Source organism: Prionailurus bengalensis, chromosome C2 (genome assembly GCF_016509475.1).
Source record: "Prionailurus bengalensis isolate Pbe53 chromosome C2, Fcat_Pben_1.1_paternal_pri, whole genome shotgun sequence".
Lineage (NCBI taxonomy): Eukaryota > Metazoa > Chordata > Mammalia > Carnivora > Felidae > Prionailurus > Prionailurus bengalensis.
In genome coordinates this window covers 34,725,077-34,745,403 of record NC_057350.1, presented here as the reverse complement: position 1 = coordinate 34,745,403, position 20,327 = coordinate 34,725,077, and the positions used below count along the sequence as shown (strand labels likewise).

Here is a 20,327-nt window from a genome sequence, read left to right as displayed (position 1 = left end):
GAGAAATTGAGCCAGTCAGTGACTGTTAGCATTTGTGAAATTTTTCTCAGATGATGGTGATCATTTTCTAAATCACTATTAATTGGAGATTAGAAAAACTGTTCTCTGGTTATTGCATTCATAATATACATTTCTTAAAATGCTATCATTTTACAACTGCTTTAATCTTTATTATTCAAAACTAACCAACTATACTGGTATATCTGATTTTTTTTAAGAGTTGTGTTATCACAAAAACTGTAAGGGAAAACATTGTGTTCATTCGCAGAGTTGAGATATATTGGATATACAATAGTCTCGTTCAGTAAAAATCAGCTATTCTGTTCTTTTATTTATTTTTTTCTTTATGCCATTTCTGCTTTGCCTCTTTCATTCTGATTCTAAACTATAAAAGTTTTTTTTTCTTCTTTTTTTTTAACCATCAGTCAGACTTTCACTTAAAGATAAAATGACTGAAATAATAAAATACTCACAATGTCGGAAATGGAGAGATACTGTCACAATGACAACAGCAGTCTGTAATATTATTTTTACTGTTTGTTAACAGTAAGTATGTTATATGTAAAATAGCACATAGAGAGATACACATCAGATCACTTCTCATTTTTATTAAAAGTATTTCAGATAGAAGTATATTAAATAATAGTTTATGATATATGTACATATTGGTCCCACTTTTATTTATTATTTTATTCATTATTCATTATTTAGTCATCATTTGGCAACTACTTTGTCTACTGGCACCTTACTAAGAGCTAGAAATATGAAGACACAGGGTTCTGCCCTCGTAAAGCTCATAGTCTGGTAGGGAGTTCAGATCATAAACTTGAAAAACAAAATCACAAATTGTGTTAAGTGTTCAGAAAGAAATAAAATGCCCTTTAACCAGAGGACCTGGATTCAGCTCTTTTCTCTGCCACTTACTAAGTGTGTGAGGATGGGAAAATTATTTAACTGCCCTGTGCCTCCCATTTCCTCATGTGCAAAAAGGAGATAATAATAGTACTGTGTCCTTGGGTCATTGTGAAGGGTGAATGAGCAAGTACTTAAAAGACAGGTAGAATAATGCACAGCACCCATTAAGCACTTAGTAACTGTTAGCTGCTATCATTATTGGTTTGCATCCTCACCATAAAGAAGGGAAATCTGGGACCCAGAGAGGAAAAGCAACACATCCAAGGTTGTACAAGTGTATACACACACACACACACACACACACACACACACACACACACACACACACAATACATGGAGCTGTAAGAGATAATGAAGTTGGAAAAGTATCATACCTAGTGTTCGCAAGGGACACCTCTCCATGGAGCTGGGATTTTTTCAGATGCAAGAGATATGGAACTAGCAAGGTAAAGAGTGTTCTGAGAGACCCAAAGGAAGGAAGATGTGACCTGTTTAAGGATCCAAAGGGCCCCTGTGGCTGGAGCCTGGTGTGAGGGGAGAAGAGACAAGTGTCACACTGAGCTGAGATGGAAGATGTATTGTATTTGTGCCAGAAGGGGAGTCAGGACCCTGCAGGCAGGGAGAGGATGTGTTTTGTATTTTAAATGCAGTGGCAAGCATTTTGATTGGTTTAAATTGGGGAGGGACCTAAAAACCTTTAGGATCCCTTATATTACATTTATATGTTCTTAAAATGATGGAAGGCAAAACAGGATGACAGACCGGTGTCTTGGTGTAGAGCAGTGTTTTGTATATTACTTTTATTCACCTGAATGGAATAACATTGTGACCTTAGGGCAGCCTTCCTGTACCACCAGGTAAGTGCCTCAACCTCAGCCAGTGTCCTTTCTTTGCCTACGTCTGAGGAACAGTGGGTTTTGTAAAGTGTATGGAGCCCTCTAGTGGTGATTGCTTCAAAGGAGCCTCAACGTTGCTGCCAGGACTGAGGAACTGTAGAGCTGTCTCCTCGGTGCCTGCAGACTATAACTGGAGATAACTGTAACTTGAAGCAAATGGGAGGCTGAATCTTATCCCTTTGATATAATGTCACCATGCTCAGTATTTCTTTCCATTGCACTGACACGATTGTGTTGACTTAGGTGTACATTCCGAACCGAGTGGGCCTCATCCTTCAGAACGTGGATATGCCCAATTGAAGAGACGTGGTTTCAGCTTCACCAGAAGATGTGTGCTTTGTTTTCCTGTTCTCATTGTCACAGAGCTTGTAGTGTGTAAGCCTTTCAAAATATAGTTGTCTAGACGAAACATCAGGTGTCTGAAATTTAATATTGGTTTATTCAAATGAATGTCAGACTTATCGAAGGAGAGGGGGAAATATTTTTGCAATTTCAAGGATTCTAGACTATATTTTCCAGGCATCTGAGCAGCTAGGATTCTCAAATGAAGTATTATATGTAATGTCTTTAAACAGCTTTACTTTCCATGCCAATATTTGATACTTAAAGTTCAAATTTGAATCATGTGTCATGTATGATTATTTCTGTTGAATATATACAGTATTTTTTTAAGATGAATATTTGATGACTTTATTTGTTCTAAGTATCTCTTGGTTTAAATTACAAAGTGCCAAGATTGTCACTATGTTTTTTTTTTTTCAAATTGTGTTTAGGAATACTGTAATAAATATGTAGTAATAATATAACATTAAGAATTGAATCAAAGATAACATAAAATTCTTTATCTATAAACTCATCCATGCTTCATTTTGCATAAGTTTTATCTCATGATCTCTGCTTCACTTAGTATCTTTGTGGATGCTAATATTTCAGTCTTTCTGAAGGCCTGAAATAGTAATTGTAACAATTCACAAAATATCTTTTACTTTAGATCAATAAAACTAAAAATTGCAAAATTGCCTTTGCTAATGTTTATTTTGCTGTACTGTTGTGAAGATTAATTTAGGACGAATGTTAAAATGCCTTAGCTTAACTCTGATACCTTCCCCACATATATGCACATGTGCACAATCATCCAGGCATGGGGGATGGGAGGTAATAATATTTGTCTTTAGGTACTATTTTGTAATGTGAAATTATACTAACTAACTCAGATATCCAGGCTACTCTCCAGCTGTAAACCTGAACACTTTTTGAAGCTGAATTAACTATCTCAAACTAAGCGGAACACTCAATCATGAAATCGCCACTCAATTCATTAAATAGTAGGACACAAGTCTAAAATCATTGATACATAATTCATTCATAACTGAGAAATTATGATGCATTTATAAGACAAAGTATCTCACGTTTTTTAAAGGTCTTATCTTGCGCCTTTACATTAATACATTAATAGTGACGGCTTCTTTTTGTTGTTGTATGTTTTTAGCCTGATCGTTCATGACTAATGAGCAGTACTTGGATGTCTTTCCATTAAAAACTTATTCAGTACTGGAAAAGGTTAGCGAAGGAGACTTTTATAGCTAAACCTATTATATATTAACCATCTTTCTTACAACTTTTTTTGAGTAAAGCCTTGAATCTGGGTCTGAAACATGTTGTTTGCTTTAACTTCAAAGTAAAGTAATAGTTTGATTTCCTGAAAGAATCCGTGATGCGAGCTAATGATGATACATACCAGGGAACATTACTGAAAGCCTTCTGTGATTCTTTTCCTGTTACAGGAATGTTATTAACGTCTTAACAGTTTCATGATTTGTGTACTGTACCTGTTATGGATAACAGCACAACATACAACCATGATGCTTTGTGTTCTTCTTTATAATTTCTTTTTCATTTCTTATGTATGAAGAGTTATGGGAATTTTCTATCATAGCTCTTTAAAAATAACCAGAAATTACTTCACATCTAAAACCCATTTTCTTTCCCTCGTGACCTCTGTGGCAAAGTCAAAAAGACCAGAATAATAACAATGCTATGTTTTCATTGTAGTGATTTACCTTAGTAATATGATATTTAGATTCTACAGTGTAAACTTTGAATTTAACAGTGTAATATAAGTTGCCTTTATCAAGTGTTTCCCCCCGCCAAAAAAAAAAAAGAGAACAATAAGTGGATATTGTAGAAATTATAAAAAATACACACAAACAAAATATTAAGAGTCCAACATAGAATGTAGTTTTTTGCTGTTGCTTTTTGCTGTTGTAATTTTTCCTATCAGAATAGACAGTCTTTCTAGAACATTGTAATGTACCATATTTCACTTTAGGTCTCAATTTTTGTAACAATAACATTCTCATTATATAATTAGGTGAGAAGTTCTTTCTTTTTATTGGTTAAACATTTTCAACAATCACAACAGAGAGATGCAAAATTTTACTCTGTGTGCCTTATGATAATGTCTACTTCTCTGATGTGGTTATCACTCACATCAAAATGAGAGTCCTTGGGGGTGCCTGGGTTGCTCAGTCTGTTGAGCGAGTCTTGATTTCAGCTCAGGTAATAATTCATCTCTCTCTGCCCCTCCCATGTGTACTCTCTCTCACACACACACAATAAATAAATAAGCATTAAAAAATGACAGTCCTGTACCTTTTTTTTTTTTATAAGTTTATTTATTGTGAGAGAGAGAGTCGGAGGGAGTCGCAGAGAGAGAGAGAGTCAGAGAGAATCGCAAGCAGGCTTGCACTATCAGCACAGAGCCTGACATGGGGCTTGAACCCAGAAACTGCGAGATCTTGACCTGAGCCAAAATCAAGCATCACACTTAACCGACTGAGCCACCAAAGTGCCCCAAGAGTCCTCTTTGTTGACTATTTTAGAATAAGTGTTTTTACCATTTCTAATCTTTGATGTTCTAGAAAACATAAAGATTTCTTTCCATCATTTTTTAATATTAATGAGTGTTAGTAATTATTACCCAGAAAATAATTTACCCCTTAATATTAGCCCTTAATATTTACCCTTTAATATTAGCTTACTCAGAAAATACCTGTCTTTGATAACCAAAACTCGAACTGTAAACATTTTCCCTAGAATGTTTCCCACTTTATAACACTTGAACTCTGACGGTCAGCTCCTTTCATATTTTTTTTTCCTGTTCATTTGATGTTTTTCACTTTGCCCTGTTCTTAACTGATGTATTCATCTCCAACATAAAATGAGGGATTTAGCCACCATGTTCCTCAAGTTCAAAAAATAACCAGTGACAATAAATGGACTTGTGGCAACAGTGAAAGAATGCACGTATTTTTTCCTCTGACTCGAGCACTCCCCTTAGCAATATCAATTCAACATTTGTCAACCATCAGGGTTATAGCCATTGCTATTCGGGATCATACAGGAGGTTGTCTGAATAAGGAGCCTATTCTTCAAATAATACAGGAGAGAGCGCAGACAGATCTGGGGGAAGTGATGAAGGGTAATATGTTTTCCTCTCGTGTTCAGCTGCAGCTGCAGGGCAAATATCTTTTCACTGTCTCTGGTTCTGCAGCCATTGGATCTGGTGATGAAAGCAACATAAAATAGGTTTCCTGTTGCTCTTCCTGTTTAGAACAAGCCAGTGCAGACATACCTATAGAAACCAAAACGGTAACACAGCTTTCTGCCTGGCCTCACACCTCTGAGATGATTTCTTTTTGCCTATTTGAGTCATGTCCTGAACGGGGGGTCCTTTAGAGTCGTGGGTTTCATTCATCTATATATTCCTTTCAGAGAGACAAGCACTGAGCTATGAACTTTGCTAGGTAGAATGTTTTGATGAAAGAAAATAGAAATCTAAGCATACCAATGTCATGTCCTTTATGCAGTAGAGTTCATTTATCATTCACGATGCGTTAGAATTAAAATGTAGATAAATTTTCCCACTAAAGCCAGCCTTCGGGGGGAAAAGAATCAAATGAACTCCCTACTAATTTTTCCGCTCTATTATCTTATTAATGGTGATTTGTAGAGAATTGCAGAGAAACATTCATAGTTTAGGGCAGAATTTCTTAATTGGTAGTATGAGAAATTAAGATACAGTAGCTGTAAGTATTTTTTTTTTGTCTCTCTGTAATTTAAAACATTACATCTGGATTTTAACCCTTGGCAAGAACTGTGCAGAGAATGTAATGTTTATTTACATGAAAAAATGTATTTTTGTGGTAGATATGCTTATGCTACAGGGCATGTCATTCAGAACTTTACTTATGATTTCCAGTTTTTCCTATGATTTGTGCTGGGCCAGAGAGAGGTATTTGGCCCTCACATACTCTGTGTAGACAGTCTCACCTAGAAAGCTGCACTGTTTTTTAAAAGAACAGTGTGATATAATGGTCAGAAGGCCTGAGTTCAGGTTATAGCTCTTACTTTCAGTACCGCATTTTAGAAAGCACTCACAGACTGTTAGTTCTTACTTAGACCAATAAGACAAAGGTAGGGGGGGACATCAGTTGTGTAAATGCTATTGTTTGATCAATAGCCGAATGGATGGTGAGTCAGTGGAGACATCTTCTGAGTTCGTTGTCAGGGACACACTGTCACCATCACCTGTCTATCCTTCAAAGTTTCTGCGCTAAGTTATCCACCCTCTCCCAGGCTGGGATGTGTGGGCTGCTTTACAGAGAAGAGGATTTTGCATTTCCTCCACCGATGCAGGTGACCAAAATGTCAATCTTCCTCCACCGCTGCTTTCATTTGCTTATTTTAGCTTTTTCTCTGAGTGTATGAGGACATTTCAGTGAATTCCATTCCCAGGCAGTCAGTGTTCTGCCCCTTTTGTGTGCCAATTACGCTCAGACTTTGCACTTCTATAACTCAGCCTTGTGAGGGAAAGTTAACAACCCCTTTATGGTAACCAGTAGGGCAAGGTAAACTAGGTAAACTGTATATGCAGTGAAATAGCCACAGGTGCCCAGGGTCCGTGTTTCTCTCCCTTTTCCCCTGCTGCTCACTCCACTAATGGAAGGAATAAATTCCAGAGGAAACAAGAATTGCAAAGGAGAGCTCGTAGGTTAGAAACAGTTTAGCCCATCATTTTTCGAATTGGAAGTCCATATTCTCATCAGAAATACACATATTCATTAAATAAAGGTTTGCACAACTAAATAGTAATTTTTTTTCAAGAAGGGGGAGTGATATCAATCATTGATCTGCAACTTCCAGTCATTTGGCATTTACAATAAGACAGTGCCTAGCAGAAAACTAGCAAAAAAGCTATCACCCTAAATTACTTCACCGCAGAGGATATAAATTGAGATGTGGTCAAATTGTGCATGCTTGTCTCCAGTAATACAGGCAGTAGAAAACTGTAAATGCATGAATAAATCCATCCAGCATATATGTATTTACAACATATATAGGGCTATATGAAGACATGTAGTCATACATATGTAATTTGTAAGTAACCTGAAAACCCATGAAGTTCACCGATTCCAGTATTTGTCTTGAACCCAATAATTACTATGTGTGATACTACCCAGTTTTAGACGCTTTCCTGGTTGTATTATGAACATCAAATCTAAATATGTGATTTTATTTGGATCTAAAGAAGTTTTCAAACCTTGGAATGAAATGCAGTGAATGTTTCACACCCTCTTGAGAATTTCTCACCCCAAACTCCTTGGCTATGAGTCTTGTTTTTCTTTTAGAAAAAGAAGAGGAGGGAAATGAAATACCTCGATCACTTCTTTATGTATATCCTTAGGAATTCTTTTTAACTGAGTTTGTAGTGTCACTTTCCATTCACAACAGTAATATAAACAATGAAAAACACCGCATGTAATTGCATTTCATGAATGCCTGTAGCCTTGTTGTCAACTATTGCTTAAAACCTCACGTGATGTAGAAGTCCCAACAGACACACAGGGTCACTCTCTATCGCCTCTCTCACTGTTATACCAAAACTGCAGTAGAATGCCTAATTCTTTACCAAACATATGCATTTTTTTAGAAGACATTGGCTGCCATGTACTGAGTGCTTTCTTTTAACTCTGCCCTGTGCTGGCACTTTCTACATATCACCGAGTCTCTTAAACTGCAAAATGATGATTATCACCCTTGTTCCAGTCACCATTCCTGCTCATCCTACTGTACTCTGCCATCCTCCGCAGGAGATCCTTGGCAATCTCGAGATCAGGGGTCAACATTTAACTCTCATTTGTATTATTACTTTGTCTTTGGATTTGAATGTCTTTGGTGGGAAGGAGGTGACATTTGAAACCACACCCGGCCATGTAATGCTCCACACTCTGTTGTCTGATGGTGTTCAAGTTCCAGGAATTATTTTTGTCATGAATCTCATCAAAATAAAAAGTTAAAAGATCGTGAACCCAGCTCCCAATTCCTGCTTTCTAATGTTATTCTCCAATAAAAGGAACTAGGACTCCTTGGAGAGATGGCTGATTCTACAGGTGGAGCAGGGAATAGACAAGATGTGCCCATAGCTCTGTGTAGTGCCAGAAAGTAAGGAAGTGCCTCCAAATCAAAAGAATGGGAGCATGTCAAAGGGACACAGGAATCAACTGAAAGGTACCCAAGGGCTGCACCTGAAATAGTTTGAGCAACAAAATAAATAATGTATTACTGCATAAAGTATAAAATAAATATCCATGAGTTCATACTGATAATAAATAAATGATTGAATAAGTAAAATAATGGGGGAGAAGAGAGAAATCTTTGGCACAGGAGAATGCTAAATAACTTTACCCCTCAAAAAGGTAGAGCTTGACTCTCCCCACTGCAACTCTCTCCCTTGTGTGTGGACTGCACTTAGTGATCACCTTCTAAAGAACAGAGTAAGGAAAGGGGAAAAATAAGTTGTAGCGGGAAAACCTGGAAAACTACCTCAGTCATGTGATTGTGGTTAGCACCATCAGGGGGTCATGTTGATAGCACGTACTCTTGATAAAATGTGATGAAGAAATGAGAATGACAAAAAAAACAATCCTCTGAATCTATAACACTAGTCTTACCATGAAAAAAAATAAAAAAATTTTGAGGGATTGTGTGTGTATAGATTATATACCAGGAGATCATGCATACAAGCTTTTGTGTTTATATATGTGCATAAGATTTCATATACTTGTGTATATATCTGCATAATATTTAAGGCATATATAAAGAGTTGTTGTATTTTAAAGCAAGCCTGAAGTCTGCAGGGTAGGCTGGCAAACTGAAACTTGAGCAAGAACTGATACTGTAGCCTTAAGACAGAATTACTTCTTTTCTGGAAAACCTCAGTTTTTGTTCTTAAGGTCTTCAAATGATTGGATGAGGCCCTGCCCCCATTATCAAGGGTAATCTTATAAAGTCAATTCCTTTTTGTTGTTGTTGTTTATTTTTACTTATTTTGAGAGAGAGAGATAGCAGGTAGAAGAGGGGCAGAGAGACAGAGAGAATCCCAAGCAGGCTCCACGCTATCAGCCCAGAGCCCAATGCAGGACTTCAACTCAGGAACAAAGCCAAAAGCAAGAGTCAGATGCTTAACCAGCCTAGCCAGCTAGGTGCCCCATACTTATAAAGTCAACTCTTTACAGATGTTAACCACTATATTGACTAAAATAACTAGGTATTATAATCTAGCCAAGTTGATATATAAGAGTAACCATCACAGAGATACCTGCCTAGCCAAGGGAATGCCAAACAAGACAAGTCTGAGAAACTATCTTGGCCCAGAGTTGGTTAACTAAGCATGACAACTAAATGTACTATGATATCCAAAATTCTGAAACAAGAAACACTAGGGGAAAATGAGTGAAATTCAAATAAGATGTAGTTTACTTAATAATTTACAAAAAAAAAATGTGTAAAAGAAAGATGTCTTCACAGACAATTCTCTCTTATAGAGAAAAGACAGTGTCACCACGGATCACATCTGTGTTCCCAGGGAGACAAGCCAAGACTGAAAAGAGACCAAGCGTAGAAGCCTAAGAGCCTGACCGCAATTTTCTAAAGTGACAGAAATAGTGATGACCAATTGTCTTTTTGCCATCTTCTTTCCTGACCAAGAGACAAAGCAAAAGTCTAAAATCATGACTATGTGGAAGTAAATGTCTAAAACTTCTATCCTGTTGGTCTGTGTTGGATTACTTCCTCCAAGATATTATACTTAGTATTTGGGTCGTGGCTTCCAAATGAGCAAATAAAAATATTATGAAACCAATACACAGGATTTTTGGTAAAACTTCTTCCACATGTAACTTATTAGCAAGCTAATATGCAAAGTAATTCATTCAGATACTCGGGTATATATTTTGCAACGATTTATCTTAGAAAAACATTTCGTGTTAAGATATAAAATGTTTGTAAATGTTCTCCAAAAATTAAGAGCTTGACCACAATCCACAGACTAGGCAAAGCTAGGCTGAAATTATACATAAACCCTAAAATCTTGATCACGAGACAAAGTGGAAGTGTATTTTTTCATTCATGCTGGCTATCTGGAATATGTGGCCTCCAAAGTCACAAGAAAAGAAGAGAAAACTGAAGAATTGCAAGAATAAGTCCAGGCTTAGAAGTAGTTTATACCCCTTTTGTCCCACCTTGTTGGAAGTCAGTCACATTGGCCTGCCCACTGTGAAAGAGGCTGGATCTCTCTATATTTGGAAGGGAGAACAGTACAATGAAAACATAGCATAGCACCTGCCATAATTGTCAACTACTTTTGGAAAATCTTATGTACCTAATCCCCCTTATAGACTCATGATGCAAATTAAATATTAAATACCCTGTGAATTCTTAGGATAAAGAAACTGGCCTAACATTGTTTAAATCAGTGTTTCCCAAACTTATTTAATATTATTCAACTCAGTTCTTATCCTCAAGGAACCTCAATAAACATCTTGAAAAAAAAGCCACTATATTTGTTTAAACACCATTTGGGGGGTGCCTGGGTGGCTCAGTCGGTTGAGGGTCTAACTTCGGCTCAGGTCATGATCTCACGGCTCGCTCGTAAGTTTGAGCCCCACGTCAGGCTCTGTGCTGACAGCTCAGAGTCTGGAACCTGCTTTGGATTCTGTGTCTCCCTCTCTCTGCCTCTCCCCTGCTCATGCTCTGTCTCTCTCTTAAAAATAAATATTTAAAATTAAAAAAAAAATAAACACCATTTGGATACAATAACTTGAAAATGTATGGCTCTCCTTTTCCTGTGCTTCTATGACCAATAACTCTTCTTTCAAAATCTTCTGTGTGTGTGTGTGTGTGTGTGTGTGTGTGTGTATTCAGTTCAAGGTCAGCTTATCTCAGAGTCCTTGTTCCATTAAAATCATTTCTTGATCTCATAATTTAACCATCAGTGGGCAATCTAATTTCCCTAGGTTCAGAATTCTCCTGATAGGTGTTTAACTGAGTCCTTCAGTACAGGCATGCATCCTTTCATTGTACTTGACAGATACTGTGTTCTTTACAAATTGAAGGTTTGTGACACCCTGCGTGGAGCAAGTCTATTGTTACAATTTTCCCAACCACATTTGCTTAATTCATGTCTCTGTGGTACATTGTGGTAATTTTTGCAATATTTCAAACTTCATTATCATTATATTTATTATGGTGATCTGTGATCAGTGAATTTTGATGTTACTATTGTAACTGTTTTTGGGTGCCATGAACTGTGCCCAAATAAGATGGTGAACTTAATGCATGTTGTGTGTGTTCCGATTGCTGCACTGACCAGCCATTCACCCATTTCTCTCCCTCTCCTCAGGCCACTCTATTCCCTGACACAATAATACTGAAATTAGGGCAATTAATGACCTTACAATGGCCTCTAAGTGTTGAAGTGAAAGGAAGAGTCACACATCTCTCTTCAAATCAAAAGCTAGAAATGAGGGGCGCTTGGGTGGCTCAGTTGGTTTAAGTGTCCGACTTTCAGCTCAGGTCCTGATCTCATGGTTCATGAGTTCGAGCCCTGCCTTGCGATCTCTGCTGTCAGTGTGGAGCCCACTTCAGATCCTCTGCCCCCCTCTCTGCCCCTTCCCTTTTCTGTCTCTCTCTCTCTCTCCCCCTCCCTCCCTCAAAAATAAATAGACATGTTTAAAAAGCTAGAAATGATAAAGTGTAGTAGGAAGACATGTTGAAAGGTGAGATAGGCTGAAAGCTAAGCCTGTTGCACCAGTTAGCTGAGCTGTGAATGCAGAGGAAAAGTTCTTGAAGGAAATTAAAAGTGCTACTCTGAGGAACACATGAATGATTAAAAAATGAAAGACCAATATTGCTGATATGGAGAGTTCTAGTGGTCTGGATAGAAGATCAAACCAGCCTCAACATTCCCTTAAACTGAAGCCTAATCCAGAACAAAGCCCTAACCCTCTTCAATTCTATGAAGGCTGAGAGAGATGAAGAAGATTCAGAAGAAAAGGTTTGACTCTAGCAGAGTCAGATTCGTGAGACTTAAGGAAGGAAGCCATCTCTGTTACATGGAAGTGCAAGGTGAAGCAATGAGTGCTGATGCAGCAAGTTAGGCAGATCTAACTAAGATAATTAATGAAGGTGGCTACATTAAACAACAGGTTTTCAATGTGGACGAACCAATCTCACGTTGGAAGAAGGTGCTATCCGGGATTTGCATACTTAGAGAAAAGTTAATGCCTGGCTTCAAAGCCTCAAGGACAGGCTGACTCTGCTTTCCGGGCAGAATTCAGCTGGTGACTTGAAGTTGAAGCCGGTACTCATTTACCATCCCCCAAATCCTAGGGACCTTAAGAATTATGCTAAATCCACTCTGCCTATTCTATAAAACAGAACACAAACCCTGGATGACAGCATATGTCTTTACAACATGGTTTACTGTATATGGTAAGCCTGCTGTTGAGAACTACTGCTAAGAAAAAATGATACCTTTCAAAATATGACTGTTGACAATGTGCCTGGTCACCCAAGAGCTCTGATGGAGATGCATGAGATTAATGTTGTTTTCATGGCTGCTAACACAACATCCATTCTGCAGCCCATAGATCAAGGAGTAATTTCAACTTTCAAATCTTACAATTTAAGAAGTGTTTATTTGTATGGCTATAGCTGCCATAGTGATTCTTCTGATAGATCTGGGAAAAGTCAATTGAAACATTTATGGAAAGGATTCACCATTCTAGATGTCATTAAGAACATTTCTTAAAAGCTAGAAAGGGGTTGGGCGCCTGGGTGACTCAGTAGGTTAAGCATCCGACTTCGGCTCAGGTCATGATCTCACAGTTGGTGAGTTGGAGTCCCAGGTCAAGCTCTGTGCTGACAGCTCAGAGCCTGGAGTCTGCTTCAGATTCTCTCTCTCTCTCTCTCTCTCTCTCTCTCTCTCTCTCTCTCAAAAATAAATAAACATTAAACAAAATTTTTTTAAAGCTAGAAAGGGGTCAAGATATCAGCCTGAACAGGAGTTTGGAAGAAGTTGATTCCAACCCTCACAGATGACCTTCAAGACGTCAGTGAAGACGTGGCTGCAGATGTGGTGGAAATAGCAGGAGAACTAGAATGAGAAGTGAAGCCTGAAGGTGTGATTGAATTGCTACAATCCTATGATCAAACTTGAACAGATGAGGAGTTGCCTCTTATGGATGAACAAGGTGGTTTCTTCAGATGAAAACTCCCAGCAAAGATACTGTGAAGATTATTGAAATGACAGCAAAGGATTTAGAATTTTACATAAACTTAGTTGATAAAGCAGCAGCAGGGTGTGAGAGGCCTGACTCCAATTTTGAAGCAAGTTCTGTAGGTAAAATGCTGTCAAACAGCATTGCACGCTACAGAGAAATCCTTTGTGAAAGGAAAAGTCAATTGATGTGACAATCTTCATTGTTGTCTTATTTTAAGAAATTGCCACAGCCACCCTAACTTTCAGCAACCCACCACCCTGATCAGTCAGCAGCCATCATCTTAAAGCAAGACCCTCCATCAGCAAAACGATTACAACTCACTGAAAGCTCAGGTGATGGCTAGCTTTTTTTAGCAGTAAAGTATTTTTTAAATTAAAGTATGTACTTTTTTATTTTTTTAAATTAAGGCATGTACTTTTTTTCCTAGAAATTATGGTATTGCACACTTAATAGACCACTGTATCATGTAAACATAACTTTTATACTCACTGGGAAACCCCAAAATTCATTTGACTCACATTATTGAGATATTAGCTGTATTGCAATGGTCTGGAACTGCAGCCACAGTATCTCTGAGACATACCTGTACTGATCTCCAAGTTCTCTGGAACCAGTTTCTCTGGTTATGAGAAAACTTAGAACCAGACTGATGGCTGACTTCCTCTGGAAAGAGAGTAAGATTTCCTGGTATGCGTGTCATTTCATTACCTAATTTCTGAATTGATCTCGGTTTTTGTTGCCCGTATCTTCCTTTGCCCTGATTATTGTTATGTATACATTTAAGTATCATTTTTATTTTGCGTATCATAGTATATATTTGTAAACGACCGAAATCATTTTTGGGGTAAGGAAGTAAATAGATGATGTGTAGATATATTATAGATTCAATAGGTGATGGATGGATAGAGGCATAAATTTTTAAAATATGGCTTTTGTTGTTCTGATGGCATAGTCTGTAGCTATACGTTTCTGTATTCTGCGACTAGTTGCTGAGGAACCACTTAGAGGTAATGAGAAGTACAGGGGCTTCCCTTGATATTTCATTAATCTAAAACCTGGATTTTCTAGATTCGTGAAGGTTTCTACCCAATATTGTGGCAGCAGGATGTTAAATCTAATTATAATGTGTGAAACATATTAAAATATATATGAAAAAATGATGAATTTTCCTTGTGTGACAAAAACAATAAAGTCTTGTGTGTACTTTACAAACCTCTCTCTATATAATACATATATACATATGTACCTTAAAATGTATTATATTAGAAATCTGAAGGTAATATAAAAAGTTAACATAAACTCAATATTGGACAAAAGTAAAAATTAAACTTGGGTAAAATGATATGTATTTATTGACAGTTACAGAAATGAAGTTAATAGTATTCAGCTTTAGTTTCTTTCTTTGGAAGGAGCATTCCCAAATACAAATGATTCTTGTCCCCTTTTCCCAAATACAAATGATTCTTGTCCCCTTTGGGCAGTTATTTCTGGTATTGTTCATAGTCCTAGTACAAGTATTATGTGGGCCCCTTCTTGACTTTCTGGCTGGCTAGGCAAATGTCAGTTTAAAAAAAGATAAGGTTGTTATTCATTCATTATTGTTCATTTGTGTATTGAGATACTGTGCCAGGTGCAAGGAATGTAAAGATAAATAAGTAATAGAATTTCACAATTTAGTATGCTGACTGTAGTCTCAAAGGAGCAAATAGATTTGTTGTTGTGGCAGAGTCTACAACTTTTCTATCCAATGCCCATTCTTCTGTCTTCCATAATAATAGAATCATTATTTAGTTGCCAAAAGACATCATATTTCCATCCATGTGACTAAATTCCAAGCAAAGATGTTGGGTAGAACTTCCAGGAAGTCTCCTTAAAATGGAAAATAGACAATTAAGGCATTTACTAATAACAACCTTTACCTTCTCCTTCAGCTGCTTGGTATGTGGATAAAATGGCTGGAGATCTACATCTCTCTTAGCTCATGAGACATCTTTACATGCTAGATGGTAGAAGAGAAAGTTGGAAGATGCTAGATTCTTGATGATTGTAGGCCAATCATACAACAATGGACTACCTTTACTCCACATTTATTTTATGTTATTATAGGGGCGCCTGGGTAGCTCAAGCATACGACTCTTGGTTTAGGCTCAAGTCATGATCTCATGGCTTTGTGGGTTCAAGCCCCACAGAACCCACTTGGGATTCTCTTTCTTCCTCTCTAGCTGCCCCTTTCCCACTCGTGTTGTCTCTGTCTCTCCCAAAATAAATAAACTTAGAAATTTTATTTTATGTTATTTTATGTTATTTTATTATTTTATTTTATTTTTTAAGTAGGCTTCATGCCCAGTGCAGAGCCAAACACAGGGCTTGAAGTCATGAGCTGAGATCAAGAGTTGGATGCTTAATAGACTGAGCCACCCAGGCGCCCCTGGATTTATTTTTTGTAAAAGAAAAATCAGCCCTTATATATTACTAATCTATTTAAGATTTTTCTGTTACATGTAATTAATCCAAACATAAATGATTCACTTATCAATGAAACTAAATGATCAAATTGATGAAAAAAATCAAGAGCTAGGACTCATATATATGATTCCAGTAGGTGAATAAGGCTGTTGATATATAGAAAGAATGTATATTAGTATATTAGAAGAGGAAATTACATTAAGCATTTTCTAAACACATATTAATTCATTCAACACGAGTTACTAGTTCAAAGTCTAACTAGAAAAAAAAGATAAAGAATAACGATAGAATGATAAATCAGGACCAGTGTCCTTTAGTGTCTAAGTTAAGAAGGTTGAATTCTATTTTACTTATGATATAGTCATTAGGATTATTCACAACGTAAGAAAAAATAATATTTAGAGATGAATGGATGGACCTTAAAATCTACTACTCTAGTGGTTTTCAAAATGTGCTATGAGGGATCCCCATGAGAACTACAAGGTGATCGGAGGTCTGGGGCAAAGAATTCGGGGTCATTAAGTCTATGTAAACCATATCTCTCATTCAGAGTAACTCTACTTTTCCCTGTTTGTAATTCCACATAGTGTTTTTTGAAAAGAATGTTCCAAGGCAAACAAAAGTATGAAATCTACCAACTTATACCAATCCTTTCCCTTTTACTTATTGGAAGATGTTGACTCAGAGGAGCCTTTTGCCCATGATTCCACTATAGTTAAGATTTGACCACACTTTTACAGAACATGAGCCAAATCCCTCCATTATGTTATGGTGCACATAGCACTGTGCCTCGGGAGGAAGCTCTGAAGTATACTCTTTAGGGGAGAAATGTTGGTGACTAGGAGACTGCTTGTAAAGTCCAATGTGATTGCTGCTCCAGACACGGGGATGGCCTGAAGCCAGAGTAGCTTCAGTACCACTGCACAGGTAGGAACATGTGTCAATCACCCTAAATGCATTTGAATCCCCTTTCATTGACACTGTAACCAAATTCCTGCTCTTAATTCCCTGTGTTTTAAATAGTCCAATGGTTTCTCTTTTTTTCCAGTTGCATCCTGACTTAGGCACAGATCAGTGCCCTACTTTTTGCTGAAGGGAACTAGTGAGGTCGAAAATTGAACCTGCACTGTGACTTTGCAACCTGTATCCTCGAACGTTCAGTCGGACATTTGGACTCATCAGTCCTGAGGACATAAGAGATGAAAGACTATTCCAGGCTAATTTCCTGGTAATGTTTTGGCTGGAGAATTTAAACCCTGAGAATTTGCCTCCTTAATTTTACTTTTTTATTTAAAAAAACTTTTTAAAATTGTTCATTTATTTTTGAGAGAGAGACAGAGCACAGTGGGAGAGGGTCAGAGAAAGAGGGAGGCACAGAATCCGAAGCAGGCTCCAGGCTCCAAACTTTCAGCCCAGAGCCCGACACAGACCTCAAACTCACCAACCACGAGATCATGACCTGAGCTGAAGTCTGACACTTAACTGAATGAGCCACCCAGGCACCCCTCCCCCTTAATTTTAGTGCACTCAGAAGTAAACATCTTTCCTATAGTCCTTGTGCTCATCTATATCTTGCCATTATTTTCCAAGAGTCACTTGGAGTCCCCATATTTGCTTTCATTAGGCTCCACATTCCGGGTAACTTCCAATGATAAATAATGTTTTTCACTGTATCGTATGGACTACCATCTCATTTTTCACTAATGATGGAGTCACTATTACCTTCATTTCTTACTATGCAGGGTAACCGATGCAAAGATTCATCTTTAGGTGGCTCTTTACCTAGGATATTCTTCTGGTGCCAAATATTGTATCAGTCGGGGGCAGTCAGGAAAACACACATCACTACAGGTATTACAAATACAAAGTGATTTATTTTAAGAACATGAAAGGGCTGGTAAAGCAAAGGTAAGGAGGATTACTTCAGGCTTTCAGAAATTCCAGAAATATAAGACTTACAGAAAAGCCACTACTAATAAACTTGGCTCTCTGCAACACCAAAGCCAGTGATTCTCAGGAGGATGCCCAGATACTGCTAGAAGCTGCGGTTGATTATTGCAGCTGCCTACAGCACTAACGTAGGTAATTCTCAGGAGAATGCCTAGAAGCCCCTGGCAACACCCCCCTCCTGCCATCTGCTAATGACCTTCTCTGAGAAGGGTGAGGAAGTTCCTCAGCAAAAATACCAAAATACAGCACAGGACACAAGCAACCACTGTTGGAACTGAATTGGTCGTGTACCCAGTCCTTGCTTGCACAGTAATGAGAAATCCTAAAGATGACTGAACAAGCCGAAACCATGCAAAAGCACCTTGTGGTCAAGAAGAAAGTTTTCATTGTTTTACAACCTTTCAAAATTTTTGTCAAAACACTAAAATGTCTCTTACTCTAGGTGATAAATGTAAAGGAAAATGAAAAAAAAAGTAGCAAAACTAATATTTATTTGATGCACAGTGATTGAAAACACTTGAAACACTGACAATGAATGTGTTCAATTTCTCTGTATAAAACACGTCAAGAGTAGTTTGAACAGTGCTTGCCTTTTTGTCCTATAACTTCCGATATGGAGAGAACATTGTTTCTATGTCTTGGCAAATTGTACTCCTTTATCAGTTAAAATCAGCTGCCAGTATTTTATGCTTTGAACTTTCAGTGCCATGAAATATCTCTGAGGATTCCTTGAATGTAGTTTTTTTGGCCAGCATCACTTCCTCTGGGACACCTTTATCCTTTTTCCCAAAACCACTTGCCTCATTTATGTCAATAAACCACCTTCAGTAGACAAGTGAGTATGTAGCTACACATCAAGAGTCTCTTGAATGTTGGTAGTGGCAACATTCACACAGTCAGAGATTTGTTTCCCAGAACTTCACTTACATTTGATTCTAATTTTCCTTCCAGCATTTATAACTTACCATTTCTTTCCTATACTTTCATTTTTCTTGTCCAATTCCCATTTCCAATGATCCATTTTTGTGAAAATAGCCTGCGGGTTTATCATGGAAGACAAGGAGTCAACACAACTATATGAAATTTGCATGAATGGAAAACCAGACATACAGTGATGAATAACCAACATACTTTGAAAGAAGTGATGTTATTGGCCACTAATCATGATGTAGAGATGTTACTTACATAAGGATTTATAGACCAAAAAGCTATCAGAAAGTTCATACTTTATGCAATTACATGGCCAATAGACCATGGCAACTGAAATTTGAAACTTGTTTAGAACTGGTAACATTTAGGGGCACCTGGGTGGCTCTGTTGGTTAAGTGTCTGACTTTGGCTCGTGTCATGATCTCACGGTTTGTGAGTTTAAGCCCAACATCAGGCTCGGCACTCAAAACAGAGTCTACTTTGGAACCTCTGTCTCCCTTTCTCTCTTCTCCTCTGTCACTTGTGCTCCCTCTCTCTCAAAAATAAACCTAAAAAAAAAAAAAGGAACTAGTATCATGTAACTAAAGGATGATGACCAAAATTCTTATATACTGGAACCTTGCAAGGACAGGATTACCTGGCTTGGTGACCAGTTGGGGTCCTATAATTGTGTCAGGAGTAACAGTTGAAAGGAAAATAAAACAACAATGATGACTTTAAAAATTCAAAGAGGAAAAATGTTAACACAAATAAGTGACATGGAAACTAGTGGAAGAGATGTTAAGGATAAATGAGGATACTGATTTTGAACCTGTTAAATTTTAGATCCTGAGGCTAATCCATGTGGAAGGGTCCAGCAGGCTATTATAATTTCAATCTATATTTCAAGAGATTTAGGAACCAGAGATATAAATTTGAATACCATCCACAATATGGTTGTAAATGAAATTAGGAGATAGTTGTTCAACACATACCAAGCCCTCACACATATTTGGTATGTAGAAAATAAGAAACCAAAAGAATGGTAGATGGTAGCATCCCAAGAGACAGAATCAAGTCAGAAAGGAAAAAAAAATATGTGACAAAGGGAAATGAGTTTTTAGAACAAAAGTAACAGCAACAATGACAACAGGAAGACAATGGTAAGGAATGGTGCTGAGAAGCAAGGCAAGTCCACAGTAAAAAACCATTATTAGATCTCTCATTTAGAATGTCCATGGTGATTCTTTATGAGAAAACGATCAATGAAATGATGGGAGGTAGGATGAAAAGAGACAGGAAAACATTGAGAAGTGGGCAGTACACATTGATGACTAGCAAATGTGGGTTATACTTTTGAGATGTTGATTACAGGAAGAAAGGAGAGCTTGTAGTACACCTGGAAAAGAAAAGCATAGTCTCTTTCCTCAAGGGAGGAAAGTATACATTTTGCTGCAGAGAAGGGGCCAGTAGCGAGATAAAAATTGAAGATGTAGATTCAGAAGAAGTGGAGAAAGCCAGAGTTGAGAACAGATGGAACGTGACTTGGACATGAGTAAGGGTAATT

The 20,327-nt window shown here is 37.5% G+C and overlaps 1 protein-coding gene across 2 annotated transcripts in view; it reads left to right on the top strand.

Annotated features, from left to right (window-relative positions):
* Positions 1-17,186, top strand: part of GBE1 (1,4-alpha-glucan branching enzyme 1) — a 283,180-nt gene extending 265,994 nt beyond the window's left edge. The window contains exon 16 of one of the 2 annotated variants that reach the window (XM_043593882.1): positions 16,950-17,186. In XM_043593882.1, coding sequence (XP_043449817.1) covers positions 16,950-16,994 — 45 coding nt within the window. In that variant the 3' untranslated portion in view covers positions 16,995-17,186. Of the gene's footprint in view, positions 1-2,054; positions 2,828-16,949 lie in introns of those variants that run through there. The other variant, XM_043593881.1, reaches the window with a different exon arrangement.
* Positions 17,187-20,327: the final 3,141 nt, after the last annotated feature.